Here is a 16,810-nt window from a genome sequence, read left to right on the forward strand (position 1 = left end):
TCCTTTCGGTACAAAACCGGGGTGCTTTTGCCCACCTACATGTATTAGCCATTCAACAAAATCAACCTTCTGAACAAGACTGACACACTCAGCCACAGAACAGGGCACAGAAAAAGGAAATCGCCATGATTGTGTGAAGGTGAGAGTGTACTGTACAAGTCATGTTCTTCGCAGTACATGTGCATGGATGTCGTCCCATTCTGTCCGATTATCCTCCACCCAGGCCGTCACAACAAGCTCTTTCCCGTGCCAAGGCCTCCAGGATATCGACATCATCAGATTCTTTCACTCCAGACTCCAGTGACCATATATGGTAATGTCTTTGCACCTAGCAACACGCTGGTAACCGGATGTGTATTAGCAGTGTTTGTAAAAATAGTGTGAACTTGGTGTCAGTACAGTATTATGATGTCCATTGTGCATTGGGTTTAGAATGGCCAAGAAGTTTAGTCATGACTGACACTGAAGTATCGAAACGATAGTATAAAAGCTTTCTGCACCAGTAGTTACTGTTAGTCGCCTATGGTAAGCGCATCAGGGCCGGCCTGTGAATTGAGATTCCCTGAATGTCGGTGGAGCGGGGATTCGTACAACTGAGCCCAATCAAAAATGGATCCAGTGATTGGAGGCACAGTATTGTACGACTCACTGCGTGCGACTTTAATCGCGTATGCCATTGGCCCGACCTTTTTGCCAATTTTCCACATTTTCCCTTGCTACTGTAGATGTTTCGTTATACATGTAGAGCGCGCTAGCGGCCAACTGGACAAGTCACTTTTAAAAGGTGGCAGACTACCCAAAATTCGCTGAAAAAAATGTAATTTGTAAATTCAGATTGAGTGCTACGTCAGTTGAAAGAGCTTGAATAGGTGCAAATTCTCTGAAAATTGTGTCCCGATCTGACTAGCCGTTCAAGAGTTATGGCCTAAAATGTGCCCTTGCAAGGAAAGACTTTTTTGTTGCACGCTGTCATTTGTTGGCAGCACTGTATTTGAATGTGAGCAGACCGTGCGCAATTTGTCGTATCATGGAAACACGCGAAAGTGTGCAGAATTTTGTTCCAAGTCCAAAAAATCACGTTTTTGAGCGCCGTGCAGCAGGACTTTTGCACAAGCACGCGGCAAGTCAAAAAAATCACGTTTTTGAGCCACGTATTGGGCTGCACGGCGGCAGGACTTTTGCCAGCACCCTCGTGACGTTGCAGATATGTGGCTTGATAATTGTAGTTGCCGTTGATTTAGTGACTACTAGCACTAGCACTTCAGATGATCAGCTTACTCTGTTTTGTTATTGTATCACGGCACTTTGCACTCTGCTCTTTTCTGCTCTCTTCCACAGCCCTAAATCTTCGTCCTTTGGGCGCGCAATATGTTTCTCCTTTCGGTACAAAACCGGGGTGCTTTTGCCCACCTACATGTATTAGCCATTCAACAAAATCAACCTTCTGAACTTCACTGAAGAGACTTCTATACCCGGCGGTAGTCGCCGAGACACCTGTATGAAGGGACTGAGTACAAAATGGATGTGTCGCTTTCTTGAAAGTCTTCTGTGGCAACTACTTGTCAAGGTTGGCTGGTGAGCGCCGTTGTGGAATCATGGTGGTTGATGGAGAAAGCAAATACTCAGTTTCTTGAATCTATCAATCGTCAGGCAAAGTAACAAACTGAGGCAGGGCTGTAGTGTGTTAGTTCACTACAAGACTGACACACTCAGCCACAGAACAGGGCACAGAAAAAGGAAATCGCCATGATTGTGTGAAGGTGAGTGAGAGTGTACTGTACATGTTCTTCGCAGTACATGTGCATGGATGTCGTCCCATTCTGTCCGATTATCCTCCACCCAGGCCGTCACAACAAGCTCTTTCCCGTGCCAAGGCCTCCAGGATATCGACATCATCAGATTCTTTCACTCCAGACTCCAGTGACCATATATGGTAATGTCTTTGCACCTAGCAACACGCTGGTAACCGGATGTGTATTAGCAGTGTTTGTAAAAATAGTGTGAACTTGGTGTCAGTACAGTATTATGATGTCCATTGTGCATTGGGTTTAGAATGGCCAAGAAGTTTAGTCATGACTGACACTGAAGTATCGAAACGATAGTATAAAAGCTTTCTGCACCAGTAGTTACTGTTAGTCGCCTATGGTAAGCGCATCAGGGCCGGCCTGTGAATTGAGATTCCCTGAATGTCGGTGGAGCGGGGATTCGTACAACTGAGCCCAATCAAAAATGGATCCAGTGATTGGAGGCACAGTATTGTACGACTCACTGCGTGCGACTTTAATCGCGTATGCCATTGGCCCGACCTTTTTGCCAATTTTCCACATTTTCCCTTGCTACTGTAGATGTTTCGTTATACATGTAGAGCGCGCTAGCGGCCAACTGGACAAGTCACTTTTAAAAGGTGGCAGACTACCCAAAATTCGCTGAAAAAAAAGTAATTTGTAAATTCAGATTGAGTGCTACGTCAGTTGAAAGAGCTTGAATAGGTGCAAATTCTCTGAAAATTGTGTCCCGATCTGACCAGCCGTTCAAGAGTTATGGCCTAAAATGTGCCCTTGCAAGGAAAGACTTTTTTGTTGCACGCTGTCATTTGTTGGCAGCACTGTATTTGAATGTGAGCAGACCGTGCGCAACTTGTCGTATCATGGAAACACGCGAAAGTGTGCAGAATTTTGTTCCAAGTCCAAAAAATCACGTTTTTGAGCGCCGTGCAGCAGGACTTTTGCACAAGCACGCGGCAAGTCAAAAAAATCACGTTTTTGAGCCACGTATTGGGCTGCACGGCGGCAGGACTTTTGCCAGCACCCTCGTGACGTTGCAGATATGTGGCTTGATAATTGTAGTTGACGTTGATTTAGTGACTACTAGCACTAGCACTTCAGATGACCAGCTTACTCTGTTTTGTTATTGTATCACGGCACTTTGCACTCTGCTCTTTTCTGCTCTCTTCCTTAGCCCTAAATCTTCGTCCTTTGGGCGCGCAATATGTTTCTCCTTTCGGTACAAAATCGGGGTGCTTTTGCCCACCTACATGTATTAGCCATTCAACAAAATCAACCTTCTTAACTTCACTGAAGAGAGTTCTATACCCGGCGGTAGTCGAGGAGACACCTGTATGAAGGAACTGAGTACAAAATGGATGTGTTGCTTTCTTGAAAGTCTTCTGTGGCAACTACTGTCTTGTCAAGGTTGGCTGGTGAGCGCCGTTGTGGAATCATGGTGGTTGATGGAGAAAGCAAATACTCAGTTTCTTGAATCTATCAATCGTCAGGCAAAGTAACAAACTGAGGCAGGGCTGTAGTGTGTTAGTTCACTACAAGACTGACACACTCAGCCACAGAACAGGGCACAGAAAAAGGAAATCGCCATGATTGTGTGAAGGTGAGAGTGTACTGTACATGTTCTTCGCAGTACATGTGCATGGATGTCGTCCCATTCTGTCCGATTATCCTCCACCCAGGCCGTCACAACAAGCTCTTTCCCGTGCCCAGGCCTCCAGGATATCGACATCATCAGATTCTTTCACGCCAGACTCCAGTGACCATATATGGTAATGTCTTTGCACCTAGCAACACGCTGGTAACCGGATGTGTATTAGCAGTGTTTGTAAAAATAGTGTGAACTTGGTGTCAGTACAGTATTATGATATCCATTGTGCATTGGGTTTAGAATGGCCAAGAAGTTTAGTCATCACTGACACTGAAGTATCGAAACGATAGTATTAAAGCTTTCTGCACCAGTAGTTACTGTTAGTCGCCTACGGTAAGCGCATCAGGGCCGGCCTGTGAATTGAGATTCCCTGAATGTCGGTGGAGCGGGGATTCGTACAACTGAGCCCAATCAAAAATGGATCCAGTGATTGGAGGCACAGTATTGTACGACTCACTGCGTGCGACTTTAATCGCGTATGCCATTGGCCCGACCTTTTTGCCAATTTTCCACATTTTCCCTTGCTACTGTAGATGTTTCGTTATACATGTAGAGCGCGCTAGCGGCCAACTGGACAAGTCACTTTTAAAAGGTGGCAGACTACCCAAAATTCGCTGAAAAAAAAGTAATTTGTAAATTCAGATTGAGTGCTACGTCAGTTGAAAGAGCTTGAATAGGTGCAAATTCTCTGAAAATTGTGTCCCGATCTGACTAGCCGTTCAAGAGTTATGGCCTAAAATGTGCCTTTGCAAGGAAAGACTTTTTTGTTGCACGCTGTCATTTGTTGGCAGCACTGTATTTGAATTTGAGCAGACCGTGCGCAACTTGTCGTATCATGAAAACACGCGAAAGTGTGCAGAATTTTGTTCCAAGTCCAAAAAATCACGTTTTTGAGCGCCGTGCAGCAGGACTTTTGCACAAGCACACGGCAAGTCAAAAAAATCACGTTTTTGAGCCACGTATTGGGCTGCACGGCGGCAGGACTTTTGCCAGCACCCTCGTGACGTTGCAGATATGTGGCTTGATAATTGTAGTTGACGTTGATTTAGTGACTACTAGCACTAGCACTTCAGATGACCAGCTTACTCTGTTTTGTTATTGTATCACGGCACTTTGCACTCTGCTCTTTTCTGCTCTCTTCCTTTGCCCTCAATCTTCGTCCTTTGGGCGCGCAATATGTTTCTCCTTTCGGTACAAAACCGGGGTGCTTTTGCCCACCTACATGTATTAGCCATTCAACAAAATCAACCTTCTGAACTTCACTGAAGAGAGTTCTATACCCGGCGGTAGTCGCCGAGACACCTGTATGAAGGGACTGAGTACAAAATGGATGTGTTGCTTTCTTGAAAGTCTTCTGTGGCAACTACTGTCTTGTCAAGGTTGGCTGGTGAGCGCCGTTGTGGAATCATGCTGGTTGATGGAGAAAGCGAATACTCAGTTTCTTGAATCTATCAATCGTCAGGCAAAGTAACAAACTGAGGCAGGGCTGTAGTGTGTTAGTTCACTACAAGACTGACACACTCAGCCACAGAACAGGGCACAGAAAAAGGAAATCGCCATGATTGTGTGAAGGTGAGAGTGTACTGTACATGTTCTTCGCAGTACATGTGCATGGATGTCGTCCCATTCTGTCCGATTATCCTCCACCCAGGCCGTCACAACAAGCTCATTCCCGTGCCAAGGCCTCCAGGATATCGACATCATCAGATTCTTTCACTCCAGACTCCAGTGACCATATATGGTAATGTCTTTGCACCTAGCAACACGCTGGTAACCGGATGTGTATTAGCAGTGTTTGTAAAAATAGTGTGAACTTGGTGTCAGTACAGTATTATGATGTCCATTGTGCATTGGGTTTAGAATGGCCAAGAAGTTTAGTCATGACTGACACTGAAGTATCGAAACGATAGTATAAAAGCTTTCTGCACCAGTAGTTACTGTTAGTCGCCTATGGTAAGCGCATCAGGGCCGGCCTGTGAATTTAGATTCCCTGAATGTCGGTGGAGCGGGGATTCGTACAACTGAGCCCAATCAAAAATGGATCCAGTGATTGGAGGCACAGTATTGTACGACTCACTGCGTGCGACTTTAATCGCGTATGCCATTGGCCCGACCTTTTTGCCAATTTTCCACATTTTCCCTTGCTACTGTAGATGTTTCGTTATACATGTAGAGCGCGCTAGCGGCCAACTGGACAAGTCACTTTTAAAAGGTGGCAGACTACCCAAAATTCGCTGAAAAAAAAGTAATTTGTAAATTCAGATTGAGTGCTACGTCAGTTGAAAGAGCTTGAATAGGTGCAAATTCTCTGAAAATTGTGTCCCGATCTGACTAGCCGTTCAAGAGTTATGGCCTAAAATGTGCCCTTGCAAGGAAAGACTTTTTTGTTGCACGCTGTTATTTGTTGGCAGCACTGTATTTGAATTTGAGCAGACCGTGCGCAACTTGTCGTATCATGGAAACACGCGAAAGTGTGCAGAATTTTGTTCCAAGTCCAAAAAATCACGTTTTTGAGCGCCGTGCAGCAGGACTTTTGCACAAGCACGCGGCAAGTCAAAAAAATCACGTTTTTGAGCCACGTATTGGGCTGCACGGCGGCAGGACTTTTGCCAGCACCCTCGTGACGTTGCAGATATGTGGCTTGATAATTGTAGTTGACGTTGATTTAGTGACTACTAGCACTAGCACTTCAGATGACCAGCTTACTCTGTTTTGTTATTGTATCACGGCACTTTGCACTCTGCTCTTTTCTGCTCTCTTCCTTAGCCCTCAATCTTCGTCCTTTGGGCGCGCAATATGTTTCTCCTTTCGGTACAAAACCGGGGTGCTTTTGCCCACCTACATGTATTAGCCATTCAACAAAATCAACCTTCTGAACTTCACTGAAGAGAGTTCTATACCCGGCGGTAGTCACCGAGACACCTGTATGAAGGGACTGAGTACAAAATGGATGTGTTGCTTTCTTGAAAGTCTTCTGTGGCAACTACTGTCTTGTCAAGGTTGGCTGGTGAGCGCCGTTGTGGAATCATGGTGGTTGATGGAGAAAGCAAATACTCAGTTTCTTGAATCTATCAATCGTCAGGCAAAGTAACAAACTGAGGCAGGGCTGTAGTGTTTTAGTTCACTACAAGACTGACACACTCAGCCACAGAACAGGGCAAAGAAAAAGGAAATCGCCATGATTGTGTGAAGGTGAGAGTGTACTGTACATGTTCTTCGCAGTACATGTGCATGGATGTCGTCCCATTCTGTCCGATTATCCTCCACCCAGGCCGTCACAACAAGCTCTTTCCCGTGCCAAGGCCTCCAGGATATCGACATCATCAGATTCTTTCACTCCAGACTCCAGTGACCATATATGGTAATGTCTTTGCACCTAGCAACACGCTGGTAACCGGATGTGTATTAGCAGTGTTTGTAAAAATAGTGTGAACTTGGTGTCAGTACAGTATTATGATGTCCATTGTGCATTGGGTTTAGAATGGCCAAGAAGTTTAGTCATCACTGACACTGAAGTATCGAAACGATAGTATTAAAGCTTTCTGCACCAGTAGTTACTGTTAGTCGCCTATGGTAAGCGCATCAGGGCCGGCCTGTGAATTGAGATTCCCTGAATGTCGGTGGAGCGGGGATTCGTACAACTGAGCCCAATCAAAAATGGATCCAGTGATTGGAGGCACAGTATTGTACGACTCACTGCGTGCGACTTTAATTGCGTATGCCATTGGCCCGACCTTTTTGCCAATTTTCCACATTTTCCCTTGCTACTGTAGATGTTTCGTTATACATGTAGAGCGCGCTAGCGGCCAACTCGACAAGTCACTTTTAAAAGGTGGCAGACTACCCAAATTTCGCTGAAAAAAAAGTAATTTGTAAATTCAGATTGAGTGCTACGTCAGTTGAAAGAGCTTGAATAGGTGCAAATTCTCTGAAAATTGTGTCCCGATCTGACTAGCCGTTCAAGAGTTATGGCCTAAAATGTGCCCTTGCAAGGAAAGACTTTTTTGTTGCACGCTGTCATTTGTTGGCAGCACTGTATTTGAATTTGAGCAGACCGTGCGCAACTTGTCGTATCATGGAAACACGCGAAAGTGTGCAGAATTTTGTTCCAAGTCCAAAAAATCACGTTTTTGAGCGCCGTGCAGCAGGACTTTTGCACAAGCACACGGCAAGTCAAAAAAATCACGTTTTTGCCCACCTACATGTATTAGCCATTCAACAAAATCAACCTTCTGAACTTCACTGAAGAGAGTTCTATACCCGGCGGTAGTCGCCGAGACACCTGTATGAAGGGACTGAGTACAAAATGGATGTGTCGCTTTCTTGAAAGTTGTTACGTTTTCTTACTCTTAGTACTCCCTTGTGCCATTGTTCCAGCAGATGCTGCAGGTGTCGCTGACCTGCACAGTTTGTACGAGTACTTGTAGATTTATGCAGTGCGTGTCTACAGCTGTATTTGAATGTGTGCGTAGTGCACAGTTTGTAGTTGTCCCCTGGCCCTAGGCCTAGGCCCTGTGCCTGTGATACGTGATTGTGGTGCGTGTTAGCTTACACGTGGGAATGCTACGCGCTTTCATGTGACCTGCGTTACTTCCTTCTCACTGTACTTCCTTTTATGCATGTATCGCTGGCATATGTGACACGGGCCGGCCGGGCCGGAGTGTGTATTGGTTTTGGAAGCATGTGCCTTTTGTTCTGTGAGTTGTTGTTCGCATGCACATGTTGCTGGCCGGGTGGTAATGTTTTGGTTCTTGTTGTGTTGGACCTGAGCTCTAGATTCTACAAAGTTTGTAGCTGTTGTGATTTTACTATGTTCCATGGGTCTGAATAATTGTGTTCTCCGGAGTGGAGTAAAACTGAACTGTGATTCGATTGTGTGCGGAAACCCGGTGTTGACGAAAGTGTGTTGACCTGGGCGCTGAGGAAAAGTAACATAAACTGGCACCTCCGACGGGATCCTTTTGCCTTTCCGTGGTTGCTGAGAGTCGTCGCCATGAGTGAGGAGCGGCGTATCAGCCACAGATCGACGAAAGGAAAGGAACCCAGGCGATATGGATTTTCTGGAAGTGAGCGCTGGAGTACTCGTGCCAGTCCTGGGAGCACTGAACTCGTAGAATTGGAGAGAGCTCGAGTGGCCAGAAAAAGGGCAGAGGCCGAAGTGCGAGTGGCAGAAGAGATTGCTGCACTGCAGGAACAAGTTCTGCAGAGTAAGTTAGCTGTCCTGCAGAAACGGCAAGCCTTGGAGCAAGCTCGTTCCGAAGAAGAATCTGCGCACGAGTCGGCGGCAGGAGCTAGCCCGTCGCCTCGTAGAGAAATTGCTTCGGACGGGGACGTGGTCTTCCAACGAAGTCGTGACGGCGCAAGTGCGACTCTGCGATCTTGTATGCCACCACGAGCGGAGTCGGACAGTGCAGTTACCGGTAGTAGGTTTACGACTGATCCTCCGTTACCACTCGCGCGCACCAGTGTTGAAAATGTGAATACACTGGTAGCAGGAACAGCAGCTGCTCAGCTATCGCAGAATGTCCCGGACGTCGTTGACGGTGTGTCTGAAGAGTCAGACCACTATGTGTCATCCAGTAGCGCCTCAAGTAGTGACACTGCTGGTGACTCTACAACTACTGGAACTACAACTAACGCCAGTAGTGGTGAAAGTGATAACAGCCACACTGATAGTAGTGCTGTTAGTCACTATGGGCCTGCGTCCAGGCGTGTTGCTACACGTGCTCTGGCCAACGCAGGAGTTGCGTCCAGAGGCGGAGCTGCCTGCACTACCCAGCCAGTACATATGCAGCAGCCGCCGTCACAGCAGCAGCAGCAGCCGCCGTCACAGCAGCAGCAGCAGCCGCCGTCACAGCCGCCACGGCAGCAGCAGCTGCAGCAAGTCCATGTGCTTGGTAGCGCCGTGCGTCCAATGCTGCTGGAAGCAAGTGGACAGGCCCAGCCAAGCCCCGCTGCACCGAGAAGACTGATGACTCCGAAGAAGAAAAAATCGGAAAAACAACAGAAGAACAAGGACAAAGCCGAGCAAGCAGCTTCACTGTGCAGTGCCATGACTGAGACACTCTCACTCAACCCTGGAGCAGTGCCGTTCCAACCAGCGAAGCAAACACTGTTGCCTGGACCTCAGCTGGCACTACCTGGACACCAGATGGCATCGCCTGGATTCATGCCATGGAACTCGCCTTATGCTGTTACCAGTCACCTGAAGGCGTTAGAGCTCCCCAAGTTTGATGGGAAGGTGAAAAGCTACCTGAAGTGGCGGCAGCGTTTCCTTCGGCTGATTGACGACAGTTACGCGATGTCGGAGAACCACAAGCTTGCGCATCTGAGGGAGGCCCTTGCTGATGGTTCTGCAGAAGAGCTGATTGCTGATGTCTTGGATGGACCTGGCGCATATAAAGCAATCATGGCCGAGTTGGAACGCTGGTACGGTGGCCAAGACCGAGAGCTGAACAACCAGGAAAGAGAGCTCATGGAGTGGCCAGTCTTGACCAATGAGCGTGACGTCAGCCAGCTGAAAAAGTTCGCCATTCGGCTCCGCAATACCCTGCTTAACATGGAAGCAGTCCAGGTGCAGCCAGGCAGAGAGTTATACCTGGCGCTAACCCGGAAGATTCCTCGACGGCTCCTGGCACGCTACTTCGATCGTTATGATGATTCCAGCTGTGACATACAGGCATTCTCGCAATTCCTAATAACACACGTCCAGAAGCAGATGCGTGTTGAGGAACGAATTGGCCTGGGAGACCGCCCACCAGTATCACTGCAGCCCAAGGAGCACCAAAACAAGAGTAATCGGCCGTTGCCCAGCAGGCAATATGGAGTCAGGGAGCGCGCCTTTATCTCCAGTCCTGGGACTCCACGATCAAGCGACTCGTCACAGCCTGGGCCGAAACGTAACTTGGTCGCTTCTAGCAGCCGCAGCAACTCCAGAAAAGAGCAAGCTGCCTCAGAGCAAAGACAGCATGCAGACAACAGCCATGCCTGTGGTAAGTGCGAGGGTGCACACCATATTGCAGATTGTGGCGAATTCAAGAGTCTGCCCGTGCAAAAGAGAAATGACACGATCCGGAACCTACGGCTATGCGTCAACTGCCTGGGAAATGGGCACTGGGCACGAGACTGCATGGCAGCGGTGTGCCGAGAGTGTCAAGGCAAGCATCATCATTTACTGCACCGTGAACGACAAGGCAGTTTTACACCATCACCACCAACGCGAAAAGAGGCTAGCCACCATGTGAACAGCGAATCCCAGCCAGCCAATGACGACGAGGCCGGCTTGACCTCATTCATGACGATACCGGTGAGGGTCGCTAATGGAACAGTGACTGCCACAGCCAACGTCCTTCTTGACTCTGGATCAACATGCAGCTTTGTCACAGAGAGGCTTGCACACCGACTACGGCTGCGAGGAGAGCGCAAGCCAGTGCATGTTGGTGTGCTAGGTGGTCAAGTTCTCTCAGGCGAGCGAGAGGTGGTGTCTCTGTCCCTTCATCAATATGACAGCCAGGAGATATCAGAAGTTGAGGCATATGTGCTGCCAAAGATCACAAGCGACGTGCACGTTGCTGATTGGAGCCGTCTGCGTCACCAGTGGCCACATCTAGCAGACATTGATTTCCCTGCTGCAAGCAATCAACGCGCCATCGACATCCTAATCGGGCTAAATTCAGCAGCACTGCACAGTGCACAGGAAGAACGGATTGGCAAGGCAGGTGAGCCCATTGCAAGGCGCACACCCTTGGGATGGGTCTGTTTCGGTTCAGCCATACAAGACAGCTCTGTCCAGCACACCCATCATGCCCTGGAACTAACACAGACAGGTCTCGATTCGCTTGTCCGTAACTTCTGGGACTTGGAAGCGGTCGGCATGCAACCGTCTGCTGAGAGCTACCTGTCACCTGACGAACGCCATGCTGAGGAAATGACTCGACAGCAGCTAGGGTACGCAGATGGTCGATTCGTTGTCGGTATTCCCTGGCAGAATGGAGCGCGTCCTCAGATCACGAGCAACCGAGTGCAGGCCGAGGATCGGCTGCGTTCGCTACTGAGGTCTCTAGAGAGAAGACCAACCGTTCAGATTCGCTATGCAAAGGTGCTAGAGGAGTACCTACAGAAGGCGTACATTCAGGAGCTGACATCTGATCAAGTCCAGCAATGTGGCCGTGAGCAATGGTTTCTGCCGCACTTCGCAGTAGTCCGCGAAGACAAGGCTACAACTAAGGTCCGTGTTGTGTTTGATGCTGCAGCTCGCTTCAACGGCACGTCCATCAATGAACACATGTACGCTGGGCCGCGACTGCAGAATGACCTCGTCACAGTACTGATCCGGTTCTGCATGCACCCCGTGGCACTGATTGCTGATGTGTCGGAGATGTTCCTTCAGGTGTCACTACAGCCTGAAGATCGCAGATATCACCGATTTCTTTGGAAGACCGGGGACGGAGTCAAGGCCTATGAGTTCACCAGGTTGGCGTTTGGCATCCGTGCATCGCCATACCTAGCAGGCAGAGCTTTGTTGGAGACGGCCGAGCGTTTCGGAGCGAACTACGACCCAGCAGTCAGTGACACAGTTCGCAAGGCATTCTACGTCGACGACATGTTGAAGTCCTTGCCTGACGACCAGAAAGCAATGCGTCTTCGGTCTCAGCTACAAGACCTCCTGAAGAAAGGCGGCTTCCATCTCCGGAAGTGGTTGAGCAACAGTGAAGCAGTGATGGAATCAATTCCACCGGAGCACCGCGCGCCGGCCACGTCTAAGTCCATAACGGCACAAGAGTCGTCTGGACAGCCCTCACAAAAGGCACTGGGCGTAACGTGGATGGTCAGCGAAGATTATTTCACGTTTCACTATCAGGAACCCACATCCGCTGCGTGCACGAAGCGCACCGTCCTCAGTCGCATGGCATCACTGTTTGACCCCAGAGGGCAACTAGCACCATTCACCATCAGGAGCAAGTTGTTGTTCCAGGAACTATGTCTTGCGGGGCTCGGCTGGGACGACCCACTGCCTGAAGAGACGGCGGTAGCTTGGCAAGAATGGTTTGCTGAGATGCCTAAGCTAACACAGCTACGCATTGATCGCTGTTTTCAAGATAGCACAACGTCGATGGGTCTGAGTGTGCACACGTTCACCGACGCATCAGAACGGGCCTACGCCGCTGCGTCATACGTCCGAGCAGAGCGACCAGATGGTACAGCGAAGGTTACCCTGGTGATGGCCAAGGCAAGACCAGCACCGATCAAGCGTCGATCCATTCCGATGCTAGAGCTGCAGGGAGCGGTCCTGGGTGTGCGTCTTGGGACGTACGTTAGCGAAACTCTTGGTGTGAGAGCAGCCGACAGCCACTACTGGAGCGATTCCATGAATGTCCAATATTGGATTCGATCACCCAGCCGAAAGTTCAAGCTGGAAGTCGGCAACCGGATATCGGAGATCCAACAGCAGTCTATGGCACGGAACTGGCGTCATGTTCCCGGAGTCAGAAATCCAGCGGATCTCCCCACCCGTGGGATGACAGTCACACAGCTGGCAGAGGAGAGCAGGTGGTGGCATGGACCAACGTTTCTGGCACAGCAACAGAGCGAATGGCCAGATCGCAGGATAGCTGTGCCGAAGGAGCTACCACAAATGCTCAAGACTCCTGAAATCACGATGACGGCAATGATGTCACCACCGTTGCGGCTAAGTCCAAACAACTATTCCTCGTGGAGCCGTCTTGTGCGGGTCACGGCTTGGTGCATGCGTGCCATACACAATCGCCGCAAGAGCCGACTGCCACAGCTAACGCTCAGCGACGCCCGTGTGAAGATTGCAATCAAGAACAGCAAGGAGGTTGCCGTGCCCGAGCTCTCACCAGCTGAGTTTGAAAGAGCGGAGCACTATTGGATCATGCGTGCGCAAGATGAGAGCTATGGTGAAGTGACCAGCACGCTGAGAAAAGGGAAGGAGTTGCCAAGCAGTGCCCCTCTTCTCAAGTTGCAACCGCGCATCGACGAACAGAGTGGATACCCCGTATTAAGAGTTAGTGGGAGCACCACTTGGCATCTGAGTTTCGATCGCCAATTATTCTCCCACCTCGACACCGAGTGACAGAGCTGATCATTCGGAGAGAGGATGAGCGATGCCGACACAGCATTGGCACGAATCACATCCTGTCCAATCTCGCCGATCACTACTGGCTTGTGAAAGGCAAGCAAATGGTGAAGTCACATCGGCACCACTGTGTGGGATGTCAGAAGGTGTGGCGCAAACCAGCCACTCCCAGGATGGGTCCTCTCCCAGACCTCCGCACGCAAGGACCACTTCTGGCATTCGCCCGCACCGCTGTGGACTTCGCCGGACCATTTCTAGTGAAGAGAGGTCGAGGACGTACACAAGAGAAGAGGTATGTGGCAGTGTTCACGTGTCTGCAATCTCGAGCGTGTCACTTGGAGCTGGTTACCTCTCTCGACACGACTGGCTTCAAGATGGCCCTGACGCGATTCTGCAAGCGTCGCGGCACACCCGAGATGTTGCTTACTGATAATGGAAGCAATTTTGTTGCGACAGAGCGAGAGCTGAGGGAGGCAGTCGCCCAGCTTGACCATGCCGACCTCGCATCGGAGTATGTAGGCCAAGGGATTGAGTGGAAATTCAATCCGCCTCGTTCTCCTCATTTCGGCGGCGTGTTCGAACGGATCGTGCGCTCCATGAAGCAAGTTCTCCAGACTGTGCTGTACAAGGCTGATTTAACTGAAGAAGAGCTCCAGACAGTATTGGTGCAGGCCGAGGCTCTCATCAACTCGCGGCCATTGACAACGCTTTCGGAGGAAAGTGAAGACCTGGAGCCGCTAACGCCTTTGCATTTCTTGGTTGGCCATTCGAGAGTTGCAACAGCGTTGGAAGCAACCCCGGAGGGGGGTCTGCATCGTCGCTGGCAGTTGCTTCAGGATCTGATGAAGCGCATTTGGAAGAGGTGGCTCCGCGAGATTGTTGCTCGAGCCAATTTGGAGAGGAAGTGGCACCGTGATAGTGCATCGGTTACAGTCGGCAAAATCCTGATGATGCTGGACGAATCGCTCCCAAGGACTCAGTGGCCGCTTGGCCGAGTGGTCGCTACGTATCCTGGAAAGGACGGGAAGGTGCGCGTAGTGGACGTGAAGGTCAAAGGGAAGGTGTACAAGCGCAGCGTCCACCTCTTGGTGCCCCTAGATGTGGAACCGTCAGCAGTCAAGGTGACTCTCCCAGCCTCTGCCGAAGTCCGGCTAAGTGATCTCAATGAGTGACATTAACTGGCATGCTCGCCGTTGTTAATGCCGTGTATCAAGTTACGGTTTTGCCCAATATCGTATAGGCATTAGATTCGCTCAGTTTTCCCACGTTCGCTCATGAGGGAGGGAATGTTACGTTTTCTTACTCTTAGTACTCCCTTGTGCCATTGTTCCAGCAGATGCTGCAGGTGTCGCTGACCTGCACAGTTTGTACGAGTACTTGTAGATTTATGCAGTGCGTGTCTACAGCTGTATTTGAATGTGTGCGTAGTGCACAGTTTGTAGTTGTCCCCTGGCCCTAGGCCTAGGCCCTGTGCCTGTGATACGTGATTGTGGTGCGTGTTAGCTTACACGTGGGAATGCTACGCGCTTTCATGTGACCTGCGTTACTTCCTTCTCACTGTACTTCCTTTTATGCATGTATCGCTGGCATATGCGACACGGGCCGGCCGGGCCGGAGTGTGTATTGGTTTTGGAAGCATGTGCCTTTTGTTCTGTGAGTTGTTGTTCGCATGCACATGTTGCTGGCCGGGTGGTAATGTTTTGGTTCTTGTTGTGTTGGACCTGAGCTCTAGATTCTACAAAGTTTGTAGCTGTTGTGATTTTCCTATGTTCCATGGGTCTGAATAATTGTGTTCTCCGGAGTGGAGTAAAACTGAACTGTGATTCGATTGTGTGCGGAAACCCGGTGTTGACGAAAGTGTGTTGACCTGGGCGCTGAGGAAAAGTAAGATAAACCTTCTGTGGCAACTACTTGTCAAGGTTGGCTGGTGAGCGCCGTTGTGGAATCATGGTGGTTGATGGAGAAAGCAAATACTCAGTTTCTTGAATCTATCAATCGTCAGGCAAAGTAACAAACTGAGGCAGGGCTGTAGTGTGTTAGTTCACTACAAGACTGACACACTCAGCCACAGAACAGGGCACAGAAAAAGGAAATCGCCATGATTGTGTGAAGGTGAGAGTGTACTGTACATGTTCTTCGCAGTACTTGTGCATGGATGTCGTCCCATTCTGTCCGATTATCCTCCACCCAGGCCGTCACAACAAGCTCTTTCCCGTGCCAAGGCCTCCAGGATATCGACATCATCAGATTCTTTCACTCCAGACTCCAGTGACCATATATGGTAATGTCTTTGCACCTAGCAACACGCTGGTAACCGGATGTGTATTAGCAGTGTTTGTAAAAATAGTGTGAACTTGGTGTCAGTACAGTATTATGATGTCCATTGTGCATTGGGTTTAGAATGGCCAAGACGTTTAGTCATCACTGACACTGAAGTATCGAAACGATAGTATAAAAGCTTTCTGCACCAGTAGTTACTGTTAGTCGCCTATGGTAAGCGCATCAGGGCCGGCCTGTGAATTGAGATTCCCTGAATGTCGGTGGAGCGGGGATTCGTACAACTGAGTCCAATCAAAAATGGATCCAGTGATTGGAGGCACAGTATTGTACGACTCACTGCGTGCGACTTTAATCGCGTATGCCATTGGCCCGACCTTTTTGCCAATTTTCCACATTTTCCCTTGCTACTGTAGATGTTTCGTTATACATGTAGAGCGCGCTAGCGGCCAACTGGACAAGTCACTTTTAAAAGGTGGCAGACTACCCAAAATTCGCTGAAAAAAAAGTAATTTGTAAATTCAGATTGAGTGCTACGTCAGTTGAAAGAGCTTGAATAGGTGCAAATTCTCTGAAAATTGTGTCCCGATCTGACTAGCCGTTCAAGAGTTATGGCCTAAAATGTGCCCTTGCAAGGAAAGACTATTTTGTTGCACGCTGTCATTTGTTGGCAGCACTGTATTTGAATGTGAGCAGACCGTGCGCAACTTGTCGTATTATGGAAACACGCGAAAGTGTGCAGAATTTTGCCCCAAGTCCAAAAAAGTCCAAAAAATCACGTTAAAAAACCACGTATTGGGCTGCACGGCGGCGGGCGAAGCCCGCCGCCGTGCAGCAGGACTTTTGCCAGCACCCTCGTGACGTTGCAGATATGTGGCTTGATTTTTGTAGTTGACGTTGATTTAGTGACTTTGGCAAGTTTGAGTCGTGTCAAGAAGTCAGGTAGGATTCAGTACTAGGCAGTAGTGAAACGTGAGTGGCAGTCTTTGCCGGTTTCTGAGG

General features: G+C 49.2%; 1 protein-coding gene across 1 annotated transcript; it reads left to right on the forward strand.

Annotated features, from left to right (window-relative positions):
* The first annotated feature begins 8,425 nt into the window (after positions 1-8,425).
* On the forward strand, positions 8,426-13,528 carry LOC135829299 (uncharacterized). The gene has a single exon (XM_065341702.1). It carries the CDS (start codon positions 8,426-8,428, stop codon positions 13,526-13,528), a length of 5,103 nt encoding a protein of 1,700 aa, XP_065197774.1.
* The last annotated feature ends 3,282 nt before the right edge of the window (positions 13,529-16,810 follow it).

Source organism: Sycon ciliatum, chromosome 13 (assembly GCF_964019385.1).
Source record: "Sycon ciliatum chromosome 13, ocSycCili1.1, whole genome shotgun sequence".
Classification (NCBI taxonomy): Eukaryota; Metazoa; Porifera; class Calcarea; order Leucosolenida; family Sycettidae; genus Sycon; species Sycon ciliatum.